This window comes from Acanthopagrus latus, chromosome 12 (genome assembly GCF_904848185.1).
Source record: "Acanthopagrus latus isolate v.2019 chromosome 12, fAcaLat1.1, whole genome shotgun sequence".
Classification (NCBI taxonomy): Eukaryota; Metazoa; Chordata; class Actinopteri; order Spariformes; family Sparidae; genus Acanthopagrus; species Acanthopagrus latus.
The window spans coordinates 22243515-22270173 of NC_051050.1; the positions used below are offsets into that span (position 1 = coordinate 22243515).

The 26659-nt window shown below is 41.5% G+C and overlaps 1 protein-coding gene across 3 annotated transcripts; it reads left to right on the forward strand.

The window, feature by feature from the left end:
* The first annotated feature begins 1510 nt into the window (after positions 1 to 1510).
* ttll11 (tubulin tyrosine ligase-like family, member 11) lies at positions 1511 to 25991 on the forward strand. 3 transcript variants are annotated; one of them, XM_037117284.1, is made up of 10 exons: positions 1511 to 2736; positions 8458 to 8557; positions 8955 to 9088; positions 11323 to 11613; positions 11722 to 12006; positions 13449 to 13544; positions 13633 to 13742; positions 20715 to 20957; positions 22104 to 22210; positions 23722 to 25991. In XM_037117284.1, the coding sequence occupies exons 1-10, from the start codon at positions 2188 to 2190 to the stop codon at positions 24033 to 24035; spliced, it is 2229 nt and encodes a 742-aa protein (XP_036973179.1). In that variant the 5' UTR covers positions 1511 to 2187; the 3' UTR covers positions 24036 to 25991. The 3 variants fall into 3 exon arrangements, with proteins under 3 accessions (XP_036973179.1, XP_036973180.1, XP_036973181.1); XM_037117285.1 differs by having other exon boundaries at positions 1511 to 1811; XM_037117286.1 differs by having other exon boundaries at positions 1511 to 1740.
* Positions 25992 to 26659: the final 668 nt, after the last annotated feature.

Here is a 26659-nt window from a genome sequence, read left to right on the forward strand (position 1 = left end):
CCCTCAGATAGATTATGAGGAGCTGAAGGTCGCCTATTTAATCAACGAGGAGAAGTATCGAGCTGCCCTCCAGGAGGAGAAGGACAAGAACAAACTTCTTCAAGAAGAACTGGATCAGATCAGTGCCTCCCACGCTGACAACAGACTCAGCTAATTATTATATATTGCACATATTATATACATTCAAGGACAGTTGCTGTGTTGTATGTTTGTCTTATTCTTGTGTCTTCTTATGTAATCTTATCTTAGGTATGAAGCTGATGTCACTGAAGTCAGACAGCCTGATCTGCAGATGATCACCAACCTGAGGGCTGAGCAGGACGACCTCCATCACAGGATGACTGAGGAAATGGACAATCTCCAGCAAAACGCCCTGGAGAAAGAGGAACGTTATGAGAGACAACTGGAGGAGCTAAAAGCTCAGCTTGCCGTTCAGATGTCTCTCAACCATGAGCTTTCCACAGAGCTCAAGGCCTCGAAGGAAGCTGAAGTCCCCGAAGAGAAGCAGTGCAAGCAGGAGTCCATCGCTACAGCCTCAGCCACTGAACTTCTGGACGTGACACACCAGGGCAAACACAAAAATTCTCCCTGGAAAAGAGCCCGTCACTCTCTGGGACTGAGGAAACCACAGAGTTGGAAGAAGCTTCAACAACTCAAGCTGTCACATTCACAATCAAACATCAACGCCAAGAACATCTCTACTGCTGACAGCCAGTAGATACCACACGACATCTGTGGTCGGACATGGGGGGCAGTATATCACCTCCAAACAGCAGTGAAAAACATAAAGAAACAAAAGTTGGGGGGGAAAAAATCAAATAACTTGTTCAAATGGCTTTATTTTGTAGTATGTAGTAGTGAATTTAAAACGTATGACGTTGTCTTTGAGCACATTCTGAATCTTGTCAAGATGTAACATGTATTTCCCCAGTGAGGGATCAAAAAGGCTTATCTTATCTTATCTTATCTTATCTTATCTTATCTTATCTTATCTTATCTTATCTTATTAAACCCAATTAATATAAATGACTTGTCATCATGCAGGCTCATCACCATTTGATGCTGGCCTATTAATAAATCAGCATTGTCAGGTGGTTTTGTGTTGACTTATTCTTTGTTCTAATAATAGATGGTCACTGAAAACCTGGCATCCCTTGTTGCCTTCAGGTGCTGTCGGAAATAAGCACATCTTGTAAATAGATGCCGATTTAAAAGGCAAAATAGTCCGGATTGGCACGATTACAACGCTGAGAAACCACTTGTAAAACCAACAGATGAATTAACACACTGGTATAATGTTGTCTTAATATGGTAAATTTAGAATCTGACACGATTACAGTCGTTATTTTTTTCCGACATTAAAAACCATGAGGCACGAATCAGATTCTGTTTTTTACTCACATCTCACCAACATCACCAGAGCACTTCATATATATATATATATATATATATATATATATATATATATATATATATATATATATATATATATATATATAGATAAATGTTTAGCCGTAGCGCTTAGTGTAGCTTCTTGGAAGTCGGAAGTTACGAGGAGCTCGAAAAGGCATCATCAGCTGGGCTCAAAGCAGATGGAGGCTGGACAACAGGCAGCTCTGCCTCCTGCTGCTGCTGAGCCGCTGCTCCTGATCAACAGACACACAGGGAGAGAGAGAGAGGAGGAGGACACCATCATCACGACTTGTCCTGTCAGCCCCGGAGAAGTAGATAGCGGCACCTGTGAGTCAACGGCACGCAGAACCGAGCCATAATGTCGCCTAGCTTGATGAAGTTTCCCAGGCTAATGTCAGGTTGGTAGCTAGCCGACAAGCAGCAGCTAGCATAAGTCAACGGCTGCTCGTCAGAGCCGCTAGCATTTTTGAAGTTGCTCGTTGAATTATCGTGGCAAGCTGGCATACGGCGTTAGCTACAGCGTTAATTCTTTAGCCTGAGCTGTTATTAGCTTGATAAAAAAAAAAAAAAGACGTTAAACAGCCGTTAACGTATCGTCACAGTCTGCTCCCCTCGCGCTCACTCCAATTGGGGCGTTATGGATTTTACTGTTTAATTAGCCTTTTAAGCTAGCAATGCCCGCGACATTATCTCAGACTGACGTTAGCTTGCCGGAGTATTGCACCCTGTGGTACAACTGTGCCCTGCCCAGCGGCGTCACTCATAGCGTTTCGCATGATGGGTGATGATTATGTGAAAGTTCGGGTCCAACTCGAGCAGATGAGGTCATTCGGTGAGGATGCAGAGAAGGAGGAAGAGGAGGAGGAGGAGGAGGTGGAGCAGCAGCAGCTTCCAGGGTCCTCTCCTCCACAGGCACCCGTCTCCCCAGACCCCTCCAGCATCACCATAGCCGGCAGCGATGCGTCCAGCACCTCCATCACCTGTAAACAAAGGGGTAAAAGTCGCAGCAGGCCAGGAAAAGATGACAAGAACTCTTGTGGCAAACACCTCCAGGAGCTGTCACTGCACGGGTCTGCTGCTCATGCTGGTGGTAAGAACTTGAACAGACTCGGGCATGAGCGGACACTTCACATCAGAGGGACTGGCAAGATCCTGCAGGGCAAGTCGGAGAGTAATGGGAACTATGTGAGCATCCATCCGTCCAAGAACATCCCAGAAGTCAAACTTGCGAACAAGAGGAGGCCAGTGACGGTTGACACTGCAAAAGCCAAGACCTCATTAGAGGCACTGAAGATCAGCATCAAGCAGCTGAAGTGGAAAGAGGTGAGCAGCATGAAAGCTTCCTTCTCTCTCTCTGTGTTTGTCTTGGAGGAAAACTACTCAGTCACTGGCTGATCGATTACTTATCCACTGTCACATTAATCGCCAAACAATTCAGCTGGTTGATTAATCAGTTTGAGTCTTTTTAGTTTTCTAATCGTGACTGTTTTCTGGTCTCCCCACTCCTCTACGATAGTAACCTGAATATCTTTTGGCTTGTCAACAAAAGGAGACATCTGAGCACGCTGTGTTGACCTTTGGGAACAATGATTGACATTTTCACCATTTTCTGACACTTGTGTATATAATCTAAGTATACCAAACAATTAACTGAGTAATGGAGAAAAGAATGACATATGCGCAGGTTTATTTTTACAAAACATGACACTGAAGGCCTCTCTAATCCAGAGAGGATCGCTGTCATCAGCTGCTCGTTGCACAAGTGTTTCAGCTTGGGCGTTGGTCACGAATGTGTATAGATGAGAACCTCGGTCTTATGTTTCTACTTGTGCTATTAATATGTCAATAATAAACTTTATTTGAATCACACTTTTCGAATCAGGGTTATAAAGCGCTTAACAGGTCAAGACAGACGCAGTACTCCCAGTCACAATAAAAGAAAAAGAGGGCAGAAAAAGTATAATCAAGATAAAAACAGCACAATATAAATAGAAATTATATAGTATATAATTGAAGCACATAAAATTGATATAAGTGATTTATTATTAAAAGACCTCCTATAAATGTACATTTTGAGGGCAGATTTAATAAAAAGAACTGACTTGCTGTGAAGAACCATGAGTTTGCATTTTTTCCTTCAGTGGTGCAGTTAAATGTTTCTGTAAGTCATTTTTTAAATCAAATTATAATTAAAACATGCATGTGCTTGACTCTTATTAGCACAATCCTCCTCATGATATGACCATGAGTTTCATGTTTGTAGGCTATAAGCCAGTGTAGACATTAATCTCCTTCACAAACAAGTCTTTTGTCTTTTCACTGATTTACATTTTCTCTCCACAGAGGTGTGATGAGTCAGATTCAGGTCGTAGAGGTCACATGTAAGCAGCGGCTGCCTGGAGTGACTCTGTGCTAGAAACAGGATGAGAAGAAAAGGCCAAGAGTTCACATTTCTTACAGTTCTCACAAGAATAACAATCTGCATAGCACTACCATAATCTAACTTTTACTGGACTGCTATAAAACAAAAATATCTTAACTGCTGCATCATATAAGCAACATTACTGTACTGGATGATAGAGACGGGGTTCAAATCAATCTGATAATGATTACATTATCCAGCCTCTCACTGAAAAACCTATTCTATCTGCTTCAGGCGCAGTTATGTAACAGTTTGGACGTGTGTTTCTTCTCTTGGTTATCAAACAGCTGACATTTTATGAGAGCCAGTATCTCTGACAGAAAGTGAATCACAAAGCTTTAAATAGGAAATTAAATTTGAGTGGAAGTAGGCGTCTAAAGTATCTGTAAGTGATCTGTTTGCTTTACGCAGTATTTAAACTCGCACAAAGCAATATGTTTCAGTTGATAGTTGTGTTATTCAAACTCTGAAAATGGCTGATCAAAGCAAAGCAAAAAGCTTTGGCTGCAGCAACTTTCAGACAGTCAGGCAGCCATTTGTAGTGATTTATTTATCGTACAGTACTGAAAGTGGACAAACTGATCTCTCCGAAAATGGACAGAAGATTTGGTAGTGATAAAGTGAGGGACTGGTTTCCAAAAGACAAGTGGAAGACACTTCAGCTGAATGTTCTGAATTCATGTGCAATCCTGTTAATGTGGGCATAACTTGCATAATCTAAATCTTGCACATATCTTCGAGGTATTATTAGGTGTTCTTCTACAGCCTTCACTGTTTTCTGTGACCACATATTTAGAGTAAATCTGGAGTGATCAGTTGATTAATCAACGGACAAATGATTCATTTATGATTGATGATTTATTTTGTTAATTTTTTCAAGCTAGAAAAAATGCTAAACATTTCAGAGTTACTGCTGCACATTACGTGAGAATTGTCTGCCTTTTTTTAGCTTCCATCACAGTAAATTAAAGATTTTCTGGGTATTGGACTGTTGCTTGGACAAACTAAAACATTAGATGCAGTTCCGTCTCGAGCCATAGAAACATTTTCATGGCATTTTCACCGCTTTCAGATGTTTAATAGACCAAACCATACACTGAGAAAATAATCTGCAGATTAATCGATAAGGGAAATAATCAAACTTTTCTGCTGATTGTTTTTCCTGGTATTTCTATCAAAGTTATTGATTGAACTCTTTACACTCAGTGTGTTTCATAACCAGTTAAAGCCGGTTGTTGTACTTTTAAGTAGTAGCTCACCTTTTAATCCAGCCACATCCTGACAGTGTCGGTATGCATGCCTCTAATGTTTAGAGTTACAGAAGAGGGATGTGGATGAAAGTTGTTCTAGGAAAAGCAACAACTTTTAAAACATTTATGGGAAGGCTAATTGATCCAGGCCCCGGGCCACGAACGCCATCTGGTCAGTTTGAATGTGATGCGAGTAATACATGCCATCAGCCATTATTAACGTGGTCTCCATTATGCATGAGGTGTCAAGCGGGACAGGTGGAGTAAAGACACCACTTATCACCCATGACCACACCGTGACACTGAAATCCTCCCAGGTCTGGTATAGGAAACAGTAGACAGAAAGTCTATACATGACCAGGCTTTGTCCTCCCGGTCCACCCCCTGCAGAGTCAAGGGCGCTATAGATCCTCTGCCATTTTGAAAGTAGTTGTCAACATCTTTGAGGGGGCTGAAACTCAGTAGCTGTGCACTGTTTGTTTTTCTGTTATGAAATTGATATTTATTGATCAGAATCCCTTTTTCCAGTTGTAACACACAGAGCAGTTAAGTAGTTTTACTACATACAAGTTGTGGATATAAATTTGGGAAGTTTATTAGGACATTTTAGGAGGGATAGACTGATGGAAGGATCTAAAATTCTGCTGTTTGCACCTTTCAAATAAATTACTGATAATCTAAAGATGCACTACTTCGGCTTTGATGCAGCCGCCGCTCTCTGTTGGTAGTCACCATTCTGTAGTCACACCGAGTGTCCCACCCCCAACACTATCTGACTGGTTACAAATCATTAATAATATCCTATCAACACTGCATAATCTGAATCTGTAAACTGACTGGTAACTTAATTTATCAAATAGATATAGTGGAGTGAAAAGTCCAACAAATGCCGGACTGGTTGTTCTAAATTTTGACACCAATGTTTTAATATTTTACTGTCAATGTATATTACAAATATCTGTTATTGGTATTAGTATTGGCCTTGAAAAAACATACAGATTCTTCCCTGTGTTTGTTAAACTTTCGGCTTTAAGTCCCGTTTACATCCACATTACTACGTGTCGACATCTGCAGTGTGTTCTGGCCTGAGAGGCGGCTGACTTTCAGCATATGGCATTCTCTTAAACAGTAGGAAATGATTAGCCTTAAGCTCCTTTAATCCAATCGAGCGTTAGTCCTCTTTGAGGCAGAGAGCGAGAGAGAGAATGGAAAGCCTGAGGGTCTGAGTGACAGCTACAGAAAATTAGATTAATAACTGCAGTAATCACAGACTTGGTATTTTCATTAGGATCCTACAGACTAAGCTTAGGTTTTAAACTGAAGCATATTAATTTCAGAAGGGAGGAAAAACCTTGTAATATATTCAGAAAAAAGGGTAAATAAATAAGAATAAAAATGCTTTTTACTGGATGCATACAGATAAGCTGTAACGTGAAATGTCCTGTATCCGAACATTAACCTATTTATACTTTATACAGATTAAACGTTTAATGAATTAGTCGTAAAAATAATCAACGATAATAAAACAATCCTCACTTGTAGATAAAATTAAATACATAATACTTAAGTGAGCAATGTGTTCTCATTTACAAGTCAAACTGTTTTCCATCTATGACCATTCTACACACAAGACGGTTATTCTCAGACCTAGTTATTCTCGGACCTTATCCCCAGAAACTACTCATTAATTGGACCTCCTTCCTTCATGCGATTAGACACTTATACACTGGCATCTTGGTGGCAGTATTTATAGCAGGCCTTGGCTGTCCAGCAGGGGTTCCCTGTTTCACACGCTCACAGGCTAACTCATTAATGAGATGCAGCTCTGTCAGAGATCTACCCCGGTGCTTGGCAGTGGGCTGGGTTGCATGAGAGTAGAATTTAGGAGCGGTGACGATGAGCCGCTGACCTTCCAATACAGCTCAATATAAAGTCCTGATGTCATAAAGTTAAACATAGACTCCCTGACGAAGTTCCTCCCAGTTCGGTGTTGATGTTTTGAAACTCAGACATGAGCTGTGTCATGTTATGAATTAACTATGAGCTGGATGCCAATGAGGAAAAAAAAAAAAAAATCAGATACATTATTCATATCAGTTTCAGGAGGTGATGGAGATTGCATTCTTAATCCTCAGTCCCCCACAGACAACGCTGTCAGGATATTTTCTTTAGTCAGCTGATTATCTTAGTCACATATAATCAGAGGAGAAAAAGCTGCCCTGTAACAGGGTTAATCCTCCCATGAGAGGATGATGGTATCACAACCACGGAAGTCGAACCATATCCACTAAAGATTTGTTGTAATCTACAATAATATAGTTTTCACAGATGAGGCATTTATTGACGCTCAGAGTTGGAAGGCAAAGTTGACAGCGCCTCCTCAGATCTTGGCTAATTAGCTGGGCTTGCTCTAACAGTTGTTATTTATGACTGCAGACGTTAGCCTCAGGTGAAAATGGCTAACATGATTAGTAATTGTTGTCCAGTTCATGCTTCCCAACCCAGTGGCTGTGAAAAAAAACCCTGAATTCTGAAACTAGTATTGACAATACCAGGTGGGAGTGATAAAATGTACTATTTTCAGGATTATAGAACCCAGATATGGCCAGAAATTCAGATGCCTCCCTGAGGCACATGGTTGATTTTGAGATAAGCGAGTTAACTAAATTAGTAAGAGCTTAGACTTACTGGGAATCAGCATGTGGGTGATTTATGCTCAAATTTGCATTGAGGCATCAACACAGTGAAAACATCCAATGTGTTGCATGTAGATAAAACCCAAACGATGACCTTGATTCATGGAAGGCAGCGTGCTTGTAAATTCAGAATCAACCCAGTTTATCAAAAAGCTGAAACTTGTTGACGGGAGATTTTTGGCAGAGTGCACATAAAAAAAACTAATATGATAGATCTCAAAAGCTACATGTGGGAGAAATCAAATCGTGGAAGGTGCCTTAATAGGTGTTGATGTACTAGTTAGCGCACACTTCTTCTGTCTGCTTTGATATCTTTAGATCACAACGTGGTGTAGAATATGTGTTGCGAGTTGAGGTGTAGAGGACAAAATCTTTGCTTTGAGCCAGAAGGATTTCCCAGCTCTCTAAATCCTTTTATAGTATCACTTTGTCTCTTTTTTTTCCAGCTCATAGCAACACAACACACACTGCCTACCATCTTTAGGCAAGATTATCCCCGCGTTCACCAGAAGGACATGACTAAGGGACTTGCCAATGTCCTGAGTCACACGAACGGATGAACCCGCCTTCTCATTTACAGATGATATTTTTTTAAACTAATCTTGTTATGGTTTGCTATTTTTGAAGATCATGTTTCATTCCCTCCTTTCATTGCTCTCTCTCTCCTGTTCTCCAGTTTCCTCTGGGTCGACGAGCAGCCTGTGATATCTACTGGCACGGCGTTTCCTTCCATGACAATGAAAATATCGTCTCAGGGCAGGTCAACAAGTTCCCAGGTACCTCTCCTTCGACCTTCTGTTGATGTTAGGTGCTCTACAGTAACACTACTAACCTGCGTGCGGATGCAGTGATGGCTTTATTTCAGCTCGGAGTACCTCATGTGTACTCAGTATTCTGTAATCACAACAGCAGGGATTTAGTTAAAGCCTTACTGATCCTCATTGCTCCAACGCTAACCTTTTCATACCATGGCAAAAATCAACTTGAGAATCTAGAGATGATTATGCTGGTAGGAAATGTACCTCCAAGTCTACATCACTGGTATTCTCCTTGTTCTTATTTAAATGCATCAGTTATATATCCTTAGAACATCATTTCCTTTTTAAAAACTGCTTTCAAAGTGCAGTGTCCTGCGTTTATTGAATCTCTGAAACGGTGCTTTGTGCATTGCAGGGATGATTGAAATGCTGCGGAAGATCAACATGAGCCGGGCAGTGCGGACTATGCAGGAGTTGTTCCCAGAAGAGTACGACTTCTATCCCCGTTCCTGGATCCTGCCTGAGGAGTACCAGCAGTTTTCCACGCAGGTACTGTGTAGTTGCAAAACTTTGTAACAAACACTGAGTTGGGGTCCGGTCAGCCCAGTCTGCTTTTACATCTCCAGTAAATACACACACATTTTTCTAGGGATGCTCAACAAATATCAGTCAGATGAAGTGTCTGCCCAGTATTGGGAAATTGAGATTATTGGCTATTAATCTGATAGTGCTGATCTGATAGTATGAAGCCAAATTGCTTTCATTAAATTACTACACACAGTATCGACAAATTCAAGGACATTAGGGGTTGTTATGCCCCTTTAAAGTTGGTGTGTGGTCTGCTAATACACATGGAGAAGAAAAGGAAGAAGAAGTGGAAACCATTGTGCTTACGGTGTCAAACTGCCACGCCTCGGTGGAGCCATGCAGTGCTGATCAAACTAAACATGTCATCAAGTTTTTTACAATTTCAGGAGACAACACTGATATAATTTGCTAAACACGCTCCATATGGGTTCAGAGAGAGAAGTCTTTGTGTATCATAATAGAGCTACAGTGGATCAAATCATCCCTCTTTGTTTACTACACTTAGTCTTTCTTTCCCTCAGGTTGACATAAACTCTAGGGTATAAACTCAGTAGAAGCAGGTAATTACAGGGTGGCGGCATAGACTTATAACAAACCATAATGTGTATCCCTACTTCTTTCCAGTGTTTTTTGGTTGTTGCTACTCACACGGCACAACAGTGGATGAGTTTGTTTCTTCTGGTGCTGACGTCAGACATTTCTATTTTGCAACAGACAACTGAGTGGCAGAAAGTTGCAAAGGATAAACCAGAAAAATAATACAACAAATGCAACAATGCTGAAAAATAAATGATTAGAAGTCATCAATGGGGCCATTTAATGTAGAGTCTTTGACTTAAACAACAGCATAAGTGTAGATGCTGCTAATAATATTACTATGACAGTACAAACACCATTAAGCCAACATGTGTAAGAACATGGCCATGAACCTGGAACACCTAAATAGAAGGCAGCCAGTGCTGATGTGATTTATTTAACCACAAACAAAAACAGGTCTTTTCCTTTTGCAGACCATTATAATTGGCCAGAGGTAAAAAACATAAAGACTTTTGTTCCCATTTCTGCTCTTATACATTTGGAACAAACATCATATTTTGTCTTGTGATCAAAGATGAAGCATGCGTTGGTGAACTCCCACAATGTCATCATAAGTAAAAAATATACCCGTGACTCAGTCGGCGTCTGGACAAAATGGCCAGAAGCTCGGAAAAGTACAGCAACACTGTTTCTGTTTGTCGCTGTGCTTCTTTTCAGTGTTCAGTATTAGTTATATTTAACCAATAAACGTCACAGTTACTGAAGTTATGGAGTCTATACAGTCGTTTCTTTGTTCCATTGCACCAGTATTCGCATAATAATATGACCTGTTTTATTCTTGACATGTGCACGCTTCATTGGTCACTTTCCTTGAGGAGAAAAGACATTTCTGTATATTACCCTTTATGGTCATCTGGCACTCCTTAACACATGATTGAATCTTGTGAAGGAGACGTAGAACCGAGCGAGTGTAGACACATGACAGGGAGCAAGAGCCGTGAAGAGAATAGGGGGAAGAATGAGTAAGACATCAGCTGCTCTTCGCTTGTTGACTACGACGTTCGAGGATGTCGAAATCAGTTATCAAGTGTGTCATTCACCAACCAGCCGTAAATAATATGACAACGAAAGCGTTTGTCCAGATTTGTGCGTTCATGTTCATCAATGTAGGAGGAAAGTTGATGAGACAAGAAAGAAGAGAACCTTGTTAAGTCTTGTTTTTTGTTGTTCAGGTTTCAGTATTGATCTGACTTGGTGACGTAGTTGCATGGGCAGATGGCCAAACTTCTAAACTAAGGCAAAATATACATGCAAAAGTGCATTATGTCCACCAGGGGGCACCAGCATATCACTTTTCTCTTCAATGTAGTTCACTGCTTCCCTCTAGAAAGAGTTTCAAGATGTTCTCTATGTCATAGTACAGCAACTCTATAGAAAAACAACGTAATAAGAATGCCTTCTGCCCAGTAGAAGCCATGTAACAAGCCTCATTAACTTGTTATTTAGTGCATTATGAAGATGAACAGTGACTTTTTTTTTATCATATGTCATGTTACTCAACCATTCACTGTATCGATTATATAATCCCAAATACATGTTTCTGTCACCACTCAACCCTGATAACAGTCTTTCCTCTCTTACTCCCCCCTCTGCTGTAGATCCGTATGGTGAAAGAGAACGACGCCACAGTGAATCCGACCTTCATCGTGAAGCCTGACGGGGGCTCTCAGGGCGACGGCATCTACCTCATCCGTGACCCGAGTGACCTGAAGCTCATGGCGGGTTCACAGGCCAAACAGGGGGTAGTGCAAGAGTACATCCACAAGCCATTACTCATCGACAAGCTCAAGTTTGACATCCGCCTCTACGTGCTGATAAAGTCCCTGGAGCCGTTGGAGATCTATATTGCCAAGGAAGGCCTGACGCGTTTTTGCACCGAGCCCTACCAGGTAGCCATGCAGCTGCTATCGTGAAGCTTATGTGCTGTGATGCCATGAAACATGAACTCATTCTTTATACAGAGATACTTAAGGTGACTTTTATTCTGCTTTTTGTAGGAACCAAGCCAGAAGAATCTCAGCCATGTGTTCATGCACCTGACAAACTACTCGCTCAACGTCCACAGCGGCAACTTTGTCCACTCCGACAGCCAGAACACGGGCAGCAAGCGCACGCTCTCCAGCGTGCTGTACAGGCTGGCAGCTAAAGGCGTGGACATCAAGAAGGTGTGGTCGGACATCATCGCTCTTGTCATCAAGACCGTCATCGCCGTGGTGCCTGAACTTAAAGTGTACTATCAGGCTGAGATACCGCCTGGCAAACCAGGACCGACTTGCTTCCAGGTTAGTGTCAGATGCCAATGCCACTATTGATTCTGCATGTCAGCACAATTCTTAATTGATTCCCCCTATGGATTAATTTTTGTTGAGCCGGCTGGAGCCTGAGAGCTGTAGCGACTGTGTGTGATCTTCTTGGCATGCCTGGATTTTAAGCCAATGTTTCAGACCCTTACTTGATTTTATAGACATTACTGTTGCAGTCTCTCTTTATGAAATGAAGCAAAACTTTAGACTTTTTCTTCCTCTCCTTCTCCTTTCTAGCAGGATAGACACATGAGTTGGACGTGATTGTTTTGTAGAAAAAAAAGTCTGGACCTAGAATGGCAGTAGAGTGCAACAGTCCCCGTTTGTACTCACTCACAGATAGCAGCTCCCGAAATGGGGCTGATTTTTTCTCATCAAGATCAAGAAAATGGTAAAAATCAACTTATCTTACAATGTTAAAGAATACAAGAAAAAGTTCCCTGATTCATCCTTTTATCAAGTATTGCATGAAAAGTTAATGTGGTCGTTTCTGGCTTGAGATCCATCCTCTGTCCAAGTTTAATGGAAATCCATTTTAGTAGTTTTTGTTTAATCCTGTTCACAAACCAACTAACCAACACATGGACGTAATTAAAAAAAACAAAACAAAAGGCTCTGAGGCAAACAATTCTGATGGATCAGTAAGTCTCAGCGGTCTCGACTCCCACGCTTAGTGGCGTCTAACGTCTAATAAGTATTCATCTGAGAGTTATAAACCTAAACACAAACACATCATGCACTGCCAAAGTCAGTGCAATTCTATCTGTACAGTCACAACATGATTTCCACAGTACAGGAAAATAAACGTCCATAAATCTGTTTACAAATAATATAATAAGACACTCCATATAACTCATATCTTCTCTCTTAATCATCACATTTTCTCTCCAAGAGTGCAGTAGGTGATTATAGACATTGCAAAACTTCTCATGATGCAAATGTTCCAAAATATAAACAAAAACATGGAGGTGTTCTTAGGTTTATGTTCAATGTTCCAAAATGTGTCAGGATCCATTCTAATTAACTTAAATAAGTATGCAGAGCTAAAGCTTGACTGATGTTCCCCAGTTGTTAATTTCACCTCAGGATCCAATATTGAAGTGTCAAGTTTTTAAATAGAGACTTTAAACTAACTTTATTTTTATCTGGACCTCTTCCACTCAGCTGTTGTTCTAACAGCTTTTATTTAGACTCATTGTCGCCTCACTTTGTTCTTTGTACATGAACTCGACCTTCAAAACAAAGTGTACTTTATTAATTGAGGTACCTTGCATGGTTGGAATATTGTTGGGAGCTAAACTGATATCTTCTGGTATGAATCTGACTCACGTGAATGGGAACATTTGGCCACACCACTGTTATACCGTTGACTTCATTGTAAAATACAAGAGTATGTAATTTAGGATGTGTTTGTGTCTCAGATATTAGGGTTTGACATCCTGCTGATGAAGAACCTGAAGCCAGTATTACTAGAGGTCAACTCCAACCCCAGTATGAGAATAGAACATGAACAGGAGGTAAGAGAGGATGTCAGCATCACTATTATCGCAGAATTATTATCCTTATTATTCACTCTGCTGTAATGCATATTCATGTCTCCTTCAGGTGGCACCAGGGGTTTATGAATATGTTCCTAGTCCAGTTGACAAAGAGGTCAAAGTGGGTGTGATCAGGGACACACTGCGCCTTATGGACCCGACCCACAGGAAGCCAGTGTGAGTGTATACACACACACACACACACAGAGTTTGAAGCTCAAGTTCGTACACCCTCTGCTCTTTGTCTGCTGGTCTTAAGAGTCCACTTCTAAGGGCATGATATCTTACTCAGCCCGTCCGTCCACAGAGCCCAGCTCTGTACCACTCAACAGCTCCCCATAAGCCTGTTAAATGGAAAAAATTCAATTCAGCTGAGCCGCGGTAGAAATTCACACATTACTGTTCAAGTCTGGCGGCTCAGTTTCTCAGGCTGACTGGCCCTGCGTGGTGCCTGACAATAAATCTTCTCTATCATTAGAGTGTTTTGGGTTTTTTTTTTTTTCTTTTTTGCCCTCAAATCTGTTTTTCTTCTATGACAATAAGATTTACTGATTCAAACTTTCTCTTCTGCCACCGTCCCCTCCTTTATTTTCTATATCAGATATTTGATCTGCTTTCTTCTGGAAGTGAAAGGACCGTCTTCTCTGGGATAATACCTACTTATTATAATCATGACCGGTATTATATGGATATAATGCGCCTACGATATGTTTAATCCTCGTTCCTCCTGCCATATTTTCATCCAGCTGGAATAGGCAGAAGCACACCTTGTACTTGTCAGTTGATAAATGACAGTGGAGCATAATTTAAGACACCTTTAGATACTGTTTTAATACTTGTAGAGACCCATAATCCTTTAATTGAATGTCCCTCATACATTTTATGTTGACTGGGACCTCAGATATTGAGGGTTACTCCAGAGCTTTATAATTTTATACCTTTCCATTCATTATTGAGCTTGAACAATTACTCACACAGACAATAATCTTCCAATGATTTATGACGTCCCGACTGATTGCGTTGTAAATCATCTGGACTATTTCTGTGTGTAAATACCTCCATTTGTTTCACCGCTCTGTTCTAAACACAAACAGACACCTGATGTCTAAATTGTACGCCCCCTCTAAAGCCAATTAAGGGAGTGGAAGAATATCTTTATAAAAATATGTTGGTGTGCGAGAATGTTTATCGTCTGCAGCCACGTGGAGAAAAGAGGATTAAGTCCAGACTGGAGCAAGGTGCATCATCTTTAATAAGATATAATTCAGGGTGTCTATAAAGCAGGGTGAGAAGCGGCGACAGTGACAAGGACAGGGTTTATGACGTGAGAGTTACGGTGTCTCGTGTATCTTCATGTTTGCAGGAACTTGACACGAGGCAAGACAGAAATGTTAAATAAAGTCGTAAACTTTATAGAGAGGGAAATAATCTGAATCAGTCGTCAGTCGAGCAGTAATATTTTTAGAGAGCAATGACAACAACAAATGCTTCTGAATGATGATGATATCAAATTGCAAGTAATGGCAGTCTATCTGGTAATAAGATGCAGGTGTATGAGGCCTGTGATTAGAGGCTAACAGCCAGTGCTCTGCTATTAAATAATACAAATCATTGATTAGTGATAACAAGAATGTTACGGCTCATCAGTAATTGCAGATAGAAAGTGGACCCTAGCAGCTGTTAGCTGAACCTCCTACAATACACAGCTTACCACAAACTAGGGCTGTAATATTGGAAAAACCCATCTATAGCCATGATTATATTAACTTGTGGTAAATATTCTGTTGTGGTTTAACAGGATTTCAAATGTTTTCTTCACAAACATAAAGGTTTAGTATTCATGTCAGGTTGCGGTCGCAGGGGACTGTGTCAGTGTTGCAGATAGTGACTGAGTTTTGTGCTTTAGTGGGGATGATATGCCAATTATGTCCCGACAAGCTACAACTAATATTTATTCAATTAGTCCTCAGATTGGATGTGCTCAGGAAAATGTGATCATCACTGCTGCCAACAAAGTCATCAATCAAAGTCATCAATCATCTAATTCCACGCTGAGGCAGATGCAACCTGTATATCATTATTTATGATCAAGAATATTTTTCCTATGTTGAATCTTTTGCATTTTACATTATTTTAAATTTATCGAGGAGAAACAAGCTGAAATGATTGTAAACACCGGTTTAATCTTTGACAGCTGTAGTTCCTCGGTACTTGTCAGATTATATTCAGGCCGACATTATTGTCAAAGTAAAGTAAATGCACAACTTCTCCCGAAAAATATGATTTCTGAGAGAGAAAGACTAAACTTTCTCAAAGCGCTAATTGACCTATGGTGCACTGCAGGCATCAAATCTGAAATGCCAACCCAACAGAACCAGCAGTATTTTGTAAAAATGTCGCCCCCCTCATGCACATGAACATAAACCTGTGCAGCCTCCGTGTCCAACCCAAACAACAAAACCTCCGCCTCTGACTTCACAACTCTCACTCTCCTCTCCTCTTGCCTGTTTGCATTCGTTACAGTACGTTACAATATTAAAAACAGCATTATGGAACTAGGATAAGTAGCAGAATTTGGTCATTGCTGATGAGAGATCTCACAGCGAGTGTGTCCTCACAGGAGGCAGCGGTGTGCAGATCCCAGCTGGGCTCAGCTGTCCTCACTCTCACTCTCTCTGCTTCTCACGTTCTATTCTCTTTAGCTGCTATGGTTACCTAATTTCTTTTTGATGCCCCAAAATCGAAACAAGGTTGGATTGGGGTCGTCATGGCAGTTTGATCCATTGATTATGCTTTTGGTCTTTTAAATTATATAGTGTACTTCAAAATGAACGTGTCAGACATCCAGACAGAGTTCTTTTGGGCTTTAACTTCACTGGCTGATTACAGGAAATACGACAGAAAGATGAGAATTTGAACAACCAGACTGTCTTTGGATTGACATTTCTTCAGTTTTGATGCCTCACTTACCACAGAATAAAATACATCTCACGGATGCCAGATTGAAGCTTGAAGCTGACATTCACATGCATAGATTTACATTCAGGTCAAATGTATTTCAATGAGAAAGGATTGATTTGATTTCTTTTTTCTTCAGCAAACTTTTAAAGTCCTTAACAAGCAGTCTTTGACAGCACAACCAGACTGTTTCCAACATCGTTACGGGAGGTTAAGTCATTTGTTTGCTGCACAGATGGTCTACCAGCAAGTAAAAGTACTCGTGTTGTGGTAGCGGACAGCTGTTCAGCTTTGGAATGGATGGGATTCAGTCATTCAGAGCTCAGAGTTTAAACTGAAGTCACTCCTGTATGAATTTTACTTGTCAAGATGAAGTGAAAGAGAGGTGAGGACTGACCGGGCGCACAATATAGAGCTGTGTAAAGAAAATGGTGTTTTGCTATTTAAAGGAGATGGGATGAGAGCTTATATAAGAGAGAAAAGAAAATGTCAGGAAAAAGAGGAAAATGGATAAAAGTGGGTAATTATGAGGAGGAGGGGGGTCCGATTCTATCAGTGGCTCTCAGACATATACTTCTGGCACCCAGCTCATAAATCCTCTGTATGATGTCTCTGAGGGTGATTTATGAGCCATTATGAGAGGTGTGTGTGTGTTTGTCTGTGTGTGTGTGGGTGAGAACAAATAGCTGAAATTCAGGCGCACATACCTTTTTTAAAATACAGTGCGAGGGACATGATTGCAAAAACAAAAAACATCATGTGCATCAAAAGAAGTAACACGTGCAGAGGTGGATCTGAGTGCAGTCATAAGTAACTAAGGTTGGAACACACAGAGTGAGACATTTTCTTATTATGTTATTGTGGAAGTGTAAAATAACAGATTCACAGCCTCCATTTCAAACCTACAATAACTTTGGTTTTCTTTTCTGGAGGCGCACTTGAGGGCAGCAATTACAAGTTTCAGACACAACTTTGACATAACAGCACCTTTTAAAGATGACGATAATAATCATAATGATAATAATGAAAATATCAGAGCACTAAGATGTCAAAAAAACATTTGTTTAAATATTTTGTTGAGCTGTTGACTTACATTATCCCAAACGTTTCTTGTTTAATTTCAGAAGCCTGTAGTTTTTACTCAAGGTAGGTGAGTTTAAGTTGGTCGCCGTAGCTCTAACTTGTGAGGTTAACATCAGATGATTCTGTAGATGACTAAACATAATGTGACAACAACTCCCATGACCCCACACTATCCATGTCTGTAATGGCAGTAGTTTCTTACTGGATGATGAATTTAAGTCTAATATTTACCATCTTTTAGCTCCATTTTTGGTCTCTACCAACTCCTGAGGAAAATATATTTCTCTTTAATTGCTTACATTGTTATTTAGAAGCTAATCGTATCCAGTGGATCTCTTCCAGCTTCTTTTACTGGAGACATCTGCCTGCTGCACCCGAAAAGTGTTAAGCTGTCGTAATAATGACCAGAAATTGTCTATAAATCTCCATAAACCTGGAGAGACCAACAGATTCTAACGGCTCTCTCTACATTTTCCCATGGCCTTTTTTTTTCATACATTGTTATTATAAATAAATTGGTTATAGCAGCTGAACGTTTTCTGATTCTTGTGATTTTGTGGAGTGAGAACAGAAGTGGGCGTTCAAATCATTTGCACACACAAAAGGTTTACTGTTACCTGTGGGAGACTGCTTCCTGTGTCTGTGTGTTTTGGAATGACTCATACTCTTAGAGCGCAGGCAACAAAAAAAAAAAAAAAAAAAGATTTAGATTTCTGAAATGGAGATCACTGTGGACAGATTTGATTTCCTTTCAATGACACATCTAGCACCTTTCAGGACTTTTGACAGTGTGCGAAGGCTTTGTCAAATTATTCACCGGGAGGCCAGAAATAGAATTCGTGCAGGCTAATGACAGCTGAATTAGTCCTCCTCGCATACACTCAACTAACATTTGGCACCGGGCCTCTGTATGTCTTTTTAATAACCTGCCATTCTTCACCTTTTTACCCTCTCGCCTTAACTCCATCATTTTTCTTCCTCCGTCTGCTGGGAGTGTGTGGAGATGTTCCCTTCACTGTCTGTCCGGCTGTCAGCTTCTCCAGAAGACGTGTCCGTTTTTAGCCGAGCCCGTCCTGTCTAAATAGACGTGGGTGGTGTCCCTCCGTCTGCCGAGGGATGATTGATTCTATTAAACATTCAGCAGTGCTCTCTCTGTGCCATTCACACTGCTTACTAATTCATGGACAAAGAAACTGCCTCATAAAAGTCAGCGGTACTGTATCCCCTTGACGGGAATGTGACTTTGTGCGTTTGTCGTCGCGTTTGAATGGAAATGTTGACCGTAGGAGTTGTCCTCCTGAAAGGCCCTTCACACCGGCACAGGTGTTTCACTTATTCTGCCTGATGAGTTCTTGCTCATGATGGAAGTTATTTGAGGTCACTCAACTCTGTGAATTAATAAGAATGATAAAGGAGGGATCGGCCTCGCCCAACAGCAACCGTTGCAGCATAGCAAACAGGAGAGGGAGGGAGATCTCAATCAAGAACAATGTTCACACATTTATGAGGGTAAAAATGCACAGAACGCCCTGCTCCCATTCTTTTTTATATGAGAATTGATATCTCCCACAGGAAATACACAATGGGATAGCCGGCGGCGAGAGACGTGCCAAAGGTTTTATACTATTCCAGTCATCGACTGGTTGTAGCGTTGTGAATCGTAGCAATATGCCAGAAAAATGCAGGAAGAAAGAGATTGAAATCCAGCCAACATGGATGAAAACAGAAGCTATGCTCTGAAAATGAGGTAGAAAACTCATTCAGCATGTTTTTAAAGCCCAGAGAATAGACCCAATGGCTTTTGTTGAGAAACACAGAATCTAAGCAGAACTCATCAGGGTACGTTTGATTTTTATTGGATCTAATGGACCAACTTCTGATGCTACAAATATATTCCTCAGTGTGTTTGTGTTCCATATTTTCACAGTTATTCCTTTAGTAATGATAGTGAATGGAGGAAAGTTGTATTCTGTATCACCAAAACATGTTTTTCAAACAATTTTCTTCCCCTCTTCTCCCCCTATATCCTGGAATGTGAGATTTGAATATAAAGAAGGACTATGCGCTGTATAGGTACCGTGAAAGAATAAAAACACAGACAAAATTCAGAAATGTTTGCCGTCAAAGGAGACTTCTGTAAGTTTGTGGTGTCACAACTATACAGCCTCTGCCTTAAGCCACGCCCCCAAAACGGAAATGAGGAAACGACAACCAGAAGAAACTTTATTGTAATATGTGACCTTTTAATTTTTGGAACCAAATTTGTACTTTCTCTCGTGGGGCCCCTTGACCAACGTTGTGCCACAGGAAAGTGATGAGCTCAATTTTTGGTTGATGGACTTTTTTTGGGCTACATTAATTAACTGACTGAAAAGTGCTTTTATAAATCTGCCTCGTTAACATTTCAAGCATAAAACCCGGTAATTTACCTCTAAAAGCTTCCATCAGTGGCTGCTGTGGAATAGGGTTCTTTGTCCAAGAAGAGGCTTACATCACACTAATGTGTCATGCAGAGTGAAACACCTGCACAGATCCACTGTGGCTTTAACATCTGGCTGTGTGACACAAGAGTCATTTTTCAGTTTCAGAAGTAACTTCCTGCTCACAAGAATCATAAGCTTATTGCAAGCCTGTAGCATGTGGATGCATCTTTGCTTCTGGTGCAGTTAAATGTTGTTGATGTAAGCAGAGACGGTAAAAAGGCTGCAGGAGCCTATGAGACGAGCCAGTGAAAAGAGAAAAGGGAGCATTTATCCTTCATACAACATTAGTCTTCCTGATTCTCCTGCCAAGACAGATTGTAAGTGCAGACTCAAGTGAAAAGCTTGGCGCTTTTATTTACCTCAGGTAGTCGGATGTTGCTCGGCTGACAAAAGCTCTCTGGGTTGGCCTGATGGTCTCGTGCTTCAGTGCTGCAGGGCTTAAAGGCCATTACTCAGCCTTTATGCTGGACAGCACAAAAAGCAGTGAACGTAGGGACTTTTGTGGTCATTAAATCTCCAGTGGCGCAGGTTAAATGGCCGGTCAACAGTGCTAATAAATTAAACGCTGTCAGTGAAAAACGGTGCTGTAAAATGTGTAATAATCTGTTGTTTTCTGTGATTAAAGTTCCCAACCGAGGGCTGCCGGGTTTGAACACGGGGAGGAGATTCCCCTGGAGGCAGAGATACAGGAGAGGAGCCCGGACGAAGCCGCCCTGCCCTCGCTGTGTCTGAAGCAGGTCTACCCCAAATACACCAAACAGTTCAACTACCTGCGGCTGGTGGAGCGAATCGCAGCTCTGTTCATTCGCTTCCTCGGGGTCAAGGGCAACATGCGTCTGGGCCCCACAGCCTTCCGAACCTTCATCAGGTACAAATCCTTTATTTGTTTGATCCCTGTTTGCTTCTGCCAGCACCAGTACTGGTGTTTTTGCTTACTGTGATGGGTTTTTTTTTTCAACGCTCAAAACTACAAATCCTCTCGATCTATCAGCCTGCCTCTTTGCTCCCGCTCCTTGTCACGGAACATAATGACGTCATCATCTGCATACAACATGATTTGGTGGAATACGAAAGACTCAAAATACAAAAATAAAGAACGCTAAAGTTATTATGGTTTGTATTTTTTTTAGATTGATTTTCACAGGACCATGTAAATGACGATCCTCCGCTGCCGTTTTGGGGGTAATCCTCTGGCACCATCGCTCACTGGCTGTATCCCAGTGCAGGAGCTGCAGAAGGCGAGACCTTTGAAGGGCGTCGCGTCAAACGTTGCTAAATGGGACGGTCTAGCCGTTCGGACCATTTCCTGGTTGCGTCACCGAATGTTTTACCCTTATGTCACGATTTCTGCCGCCCAGGCCCACCGAAGTGACAATCTACGCCGCACGATGTCGCCATTTTCTTTCTTTCCTTCTTCTTTTTCGGGTGCGCAGAGAATCTTGGGATATGTGAATGGTGTAGTAGCGGTGCGTCCTCCATAAAGAGACAGCCTTCACACGAGGTTGTGATGTAATTGGCCTTCAGATGTGTCCTTTGAAGGATGCAGACCCTGAAATAGGATACTGACTTTTTTGCTGTGAGGTAATAACTTCATCAAGCACCTACAACGCGATCAGAAAAACTTGTCTGCAAATATCACTAGAAGTAGATTTATCCGTATCCGCTTTAAATGCTGCTGTGGTCCTTCCTCTTCAACACCCTTTATAACACGCTGTCAACCCGTGACATGTAAGCTACAGCACAAGTTTGTTTATTTTGGCTTGTGCTCCCCTGCTGGTGCTCAGCCTGCCAGCTGCTGTCAATCAAACCCAGACCCCCCCCCGCCCCCTCAAGCCTGTTTAGACGAGATGGAGCATTTCAGATATTGCCCCCCAAAAAAGAGGAAGAAGAATACATTCAGAAGAAACACGCACACGACATAGTTTTTACCTGGAAAAATGAAATAATGAAACATGAGTTCAGTTGGAGCTTTAACACGTGGACCAACATGTTCGATGTTTCTGATTGTTTTTAGGACCTGCAAGCTGAGCAACAGTAACTTCACCATGGCTTCAGTGGACATCCTCTACATAGACATCACACGCCGCTGGTCTGGATCGACGCCAGATTCTCGAGAAGCAGGTAACACACACACACACACACACAGACACACATACCTACGCAGACCTTTTGCGAAAAACAAAACACTCACAAAGAAACAGCATGCAGAGGACAGAGAGCCGGGTATCCTTGAGACTCGGAACAAAATAATGTGCTCGGAGATAATTGCATGTCATTCTTTGTCAGATTCCCTCTGACACTGTGCTTCCGTAATTGAAATGAGCTGAGATCACAATGTGACAGCGAAAGAGAGTATCCGACATGAATTATTCAGACTTTGCACCTTTCGCGAGGAGTGTTTGCGAGGCGAAGCGGATGGATGGAGATCACATGGACCAGGATGGAAGGGCCTGTACGGAGGAGATTGTGGGCTGAATTTAGAATGAGCTCATACGTATTCAGGCAGACTGAAGTCGGAGTCTGTTATTTCTGTGTATGTGTGCGAGGGAGGATTTGCACGGAGACGAGAAAAGACGTGGAATTGTTATTGACGAAGCTTAGTTTGGAGCGCGGGGGAAAAGTTTCCAGAGGATACGTGAAGGAATGTATGTAAATGCAGTCCTGCACCAAACTCTCCACGCGATCCGTGATAATTTCGAATAATTCCGAAGCAAATTACGTACCGGCTCTCTCACCCTGTCGGTCCGGTGTGAGTTGGCATCTCATTCATTTCTTTTTCACTCCATGGATTCTTCGGCTTTCTGCCCATTTGTCTCTCTCTCTTCTCTCCTGGGTTGAGAATAACAAGAGTTTAGGGGTAAAAATTCAGCTCAGAGGACAGAATATTAACTTCTTGCATTATCAGCATGTAAAACTACACGTCAGTATTTGTAGATGAATGCAAAAGCAATGCACACATCCCTGACTTCAGTATCTTTATCTTATGTGAAATATTTTTTTCATGTGAAATGTTTTTCACTGTGACATTTTTTTTTCCCTGAAGATTTTTTTCTCTCTGTCTCACTGAAGAAAAAACTTTTTTTTCACATTTTCACAGATGGGAAAAAAAAAACAATTTTGGAAAAAATTAGCAAATTGGCAAAACTTCCCACCAGCTCTCAAGTCAGAAACACAGCAGAGAAAACAAGTCAGATCAGAAGTCAGACCAGCACAGACGTTATCTAACTATAAAAGAGAAAAGATTGAAATAAGAGGTAAAACATTAACAAACCTGTCGACATGCTCAGTTTCTGAGCGCTCCTCTGCATGCAAGATGTTTTCAGTCGCAACTTAATTTAAAAGTCCAAACAGAAAATGAAGAAGTACAATTAAAAGATTAGTTTACGACACTACGAGACTCCGAGAGGCTGTTATTACATTTCAAATAATGCAAATTGAAAACATGAAGTTAAATTTATGATGCAAAAAGCTTAAATGGAAACGCTTCAACACGAAATGAATTTGGGAATGAATCAAATTTATCTCTTAATGTTAACCTGCTCAAACCAAATACAGTTATTACTTTAACAACTGTTTAATTTCATGTGTTTCTCCTGCCTCACCTCAACCACACTTTCTTTTTGTTTTTTCAGGTATGGGTCTGCAAGCGTTCGTCGAAGCCTTTTTTCACCTGGCGGCTCGCAGGTTCAAATCCCTGCCGATGAGGGAGCAGGTAGCGTCGCTGCTGGATCTGTGCGAGGCCCAGCTGGAGTCCCAGTCGGGCGGGGAAGACCGGCGCTCCGTGAGCTGCAGCAGGGCGCTGCCGCGAGCCAACAAGACTCAGCCGCTGGGCCTCACCAACCCTCAGCTCAACTCTCCGGCTCCCCTGCGACGGGCGGCCAGCCAGGACTACCGGCTGCACCAAAGACTCAAGCCTCGCTCACTCAGGGCCAACGTGGAGAACTGACGGGAGAGAACTCAAACAAGTCATCCAGTTCCCAAACACTGCCGGCAGCCTTCTCCACGGGAGCGAGGAAATTAACCGCCCGTCTCTCCACCGCGGCTCCCGATGATGGGAGCTGAGAGAAGAGCTAGCTTGACCCCTGCTGGCTGACTTACAGGAGAAACTGTTCTCAGCCTGATTGCTTTTTTTTTTTTTCAGAGGAGGAAGATGTCTGCAGGGGGCGATAGGAGTGGAAATAGAACAAGAGATGTCGGTGGAGGGTGGTGCGTTTCTTCCTCCCCTCCTGCTGTGATCGTATATGAACAGTGTGGTCGAGTCAGGAGGACGATTCGGCTGCTTTTAAATACACTTATTGATTCTACAGGGCAGCTATATGCTCCCCCTTCACCTTTTTTTTGTCTGGCAACACAAGAACACAGAGAACAAAACTCCTTCAGGGATAAACATTAGACGCTCCGGCTTTTACGTTCAACGCAGTTCCACATAAATACATAAATGGGTGTAAGGGTGTGTGGTATATCCAAGAATTTGCACAACAACTATTGCATTTGCACAGAAATGGATGTGAGGGTGACTGAGCATATTGTGTGGGCATATTGTGTGTGTGTTTGTGTGTGTGTGTGCTGTATTTATTTGTGTTAAGCTCAATGGTGAAAGCCTATTTACAGCCAGTGGCTCAGCTGTGCGTCCTGAGCCCATTAGAGATGAGTTAAGTGAATAAGTATTCAAAGGGAAAAGGCCACGCTGCCACTTATCCTCTTTCAGTTCAGCAGCTATTCCAGTCCGGCAGCCTCAGACCTCTACAGCGAGCATGTTTTTAAAGATGACGACTCTGCAGCCACACACTTTTGGGGAATTCAGTTAACTCACAAGTAATTGCATGGGTTTTAAAACTTCACGATTTAAGATGGACGCATTTTCTTAAACCTTTTGTAAACGAAAAGTTTAACCAGAAATTACTGTAGAATTCAGTCCTCGTCGCCCTCGTGCCGATGGGAAGTCGGGTGGAGTTTTGTAGTCCACGAAACATTTCCGGAGCTTCACAACAACAAAACAGTGTTGCAGCAATTCTCCTTAACAACTACAATAGATGGAGGTTTAAACATGTAACACAACAACCGACAGTACAACATGAAATGGTTTCCAGACGCTCTGAGGTCAACGTAAGGGTGTAATTAACGCCTTTTCAAATCAGTTTGGGATCTCGGGAGTTAAAATGGATCCATACAGCTTGTATGATGTGATACAAATCTTTAGAAGCCCCAGGATCCCAAAAAACTGCACCCACCTCATCTGGATGTGCGCTAACACTGTTAGCTTCACGGCTACAGGGAAGATTTCGGTGCGTTAATAACTTATTTCATTTTGTTCCCCATTTCCTTCACTTGTGTTGGATTAAAAACTACAACGCCATTTTGCTGCGAAGCTCCAGAAATGTTTCCTATCTTCCGACAATAAGTTCCCTTAAACTTTCCATCAGCTTGAGCGATTAGACTTTTAACCTTCACAACATTACGACTGCTGCTGCTGCTGCTGCTGGCGGAAGCCAACCAGAGAGGTCGTAGATCCTCGCTGCCATTTCAGACTATTTCCACCACCGTTACTCACTGAACACTAATGTTTGAATTGTATGTTGTTTTTTTTGTCTTTTACTGTAAGATTATTAAATGATTAAATAATCTTTTTGTCACGAGCAGGCCGAGTATCGAGAGTGACGCGTTGAAGGACAAAACGACCTTAATGCTTGAAAAACCTGCAACGTTGGCAGCTGTTTGTAAAACGCATGGAGTGAAGTAACCACGATGAAGGTTTCTGCTGTACGACCTGTTAGGACGAACATATTTACCGCGGTATTTAACTGATGACATGAAGTAGATTTATAAGGTTATAATGATGATCAATCATGTGACTGATAACACACACTGCAAAAAATAAAGTTCATTTTGACTTTTGAGCTGACGATGTGTGTTTTTATTGACCGGATCTCTTTCCTTCTTTTTCTTTCAAGTGATTTTTCTTCTTCTTTCTTCAGTTGTGTCTGGAGCGAAGCTGATACACGAGCCTGAAATAGCTCTTTTTTTTTTTTTTATGTCTTAAGACCTTTAGATATGTTTCACAGCACAACCATCTGCCAATGTTTCCCCGACCTTCTGTCGCGGAGGCTGGCGATGCCAATTCATGCTGCAGCTTCAGTGTCTTTAATCTTCACAGTTTGTTGTGTGTTAGACAGCTGAGGTGTCTAAAACTACTTTACCCAGAAACCCAAAGGTCAGACTTGAGTAGAAGTAAAGATATTAAGTTTCTGTACTAATGTTTGAAAAGCAGAGGTACCAGTAAATGACACACATATTTTTACATGTATATGCTGTAAATATTGTGTGCTACATGTCAACCAATCACACACCTGGGTGAGTGTCAGAGCAGATATCTGATGAATCTGATTGCCGATAAAATAAATGAGATAAAAATGTGAAACTGAGCTTCAGAAAATCTTCTGAAAGAAAAAAGAATTACATTCAGTTTCACAAGAAAAAGTTTCTCCTGACATTCTTCTATCCTTTCCACTTGTTTTCATACTCCTGAAAGAAAATAAAGCATGTAACAGACAGTTTTGTCCAAATCAACTT

Bases quoted from the DNA above. Each gene is read 5' to 3' on its own strand.
- ttll11 (XM_037117284.1), top strand. From the start codon at position 2,188: ATGATGGGTGATGATTATGTGAAAGTTCGGGTCCAACTCGAGCAGATG. The intron at 12,007-13,448 runs GTTAGTGTCAGA...TTTGTGTCTCAG, and splicing joins CAGGACCGACTTGCTTCCAG to ATATTAGGGTTTGACATCCT. The intron at 22,211-23,721 runs GTAACACACACA...TTGTTTTTTCAG, and splicing joins GCCAGATTCTCGAGAAGCAG to GTATGGGTCTGCAAGCGTTC.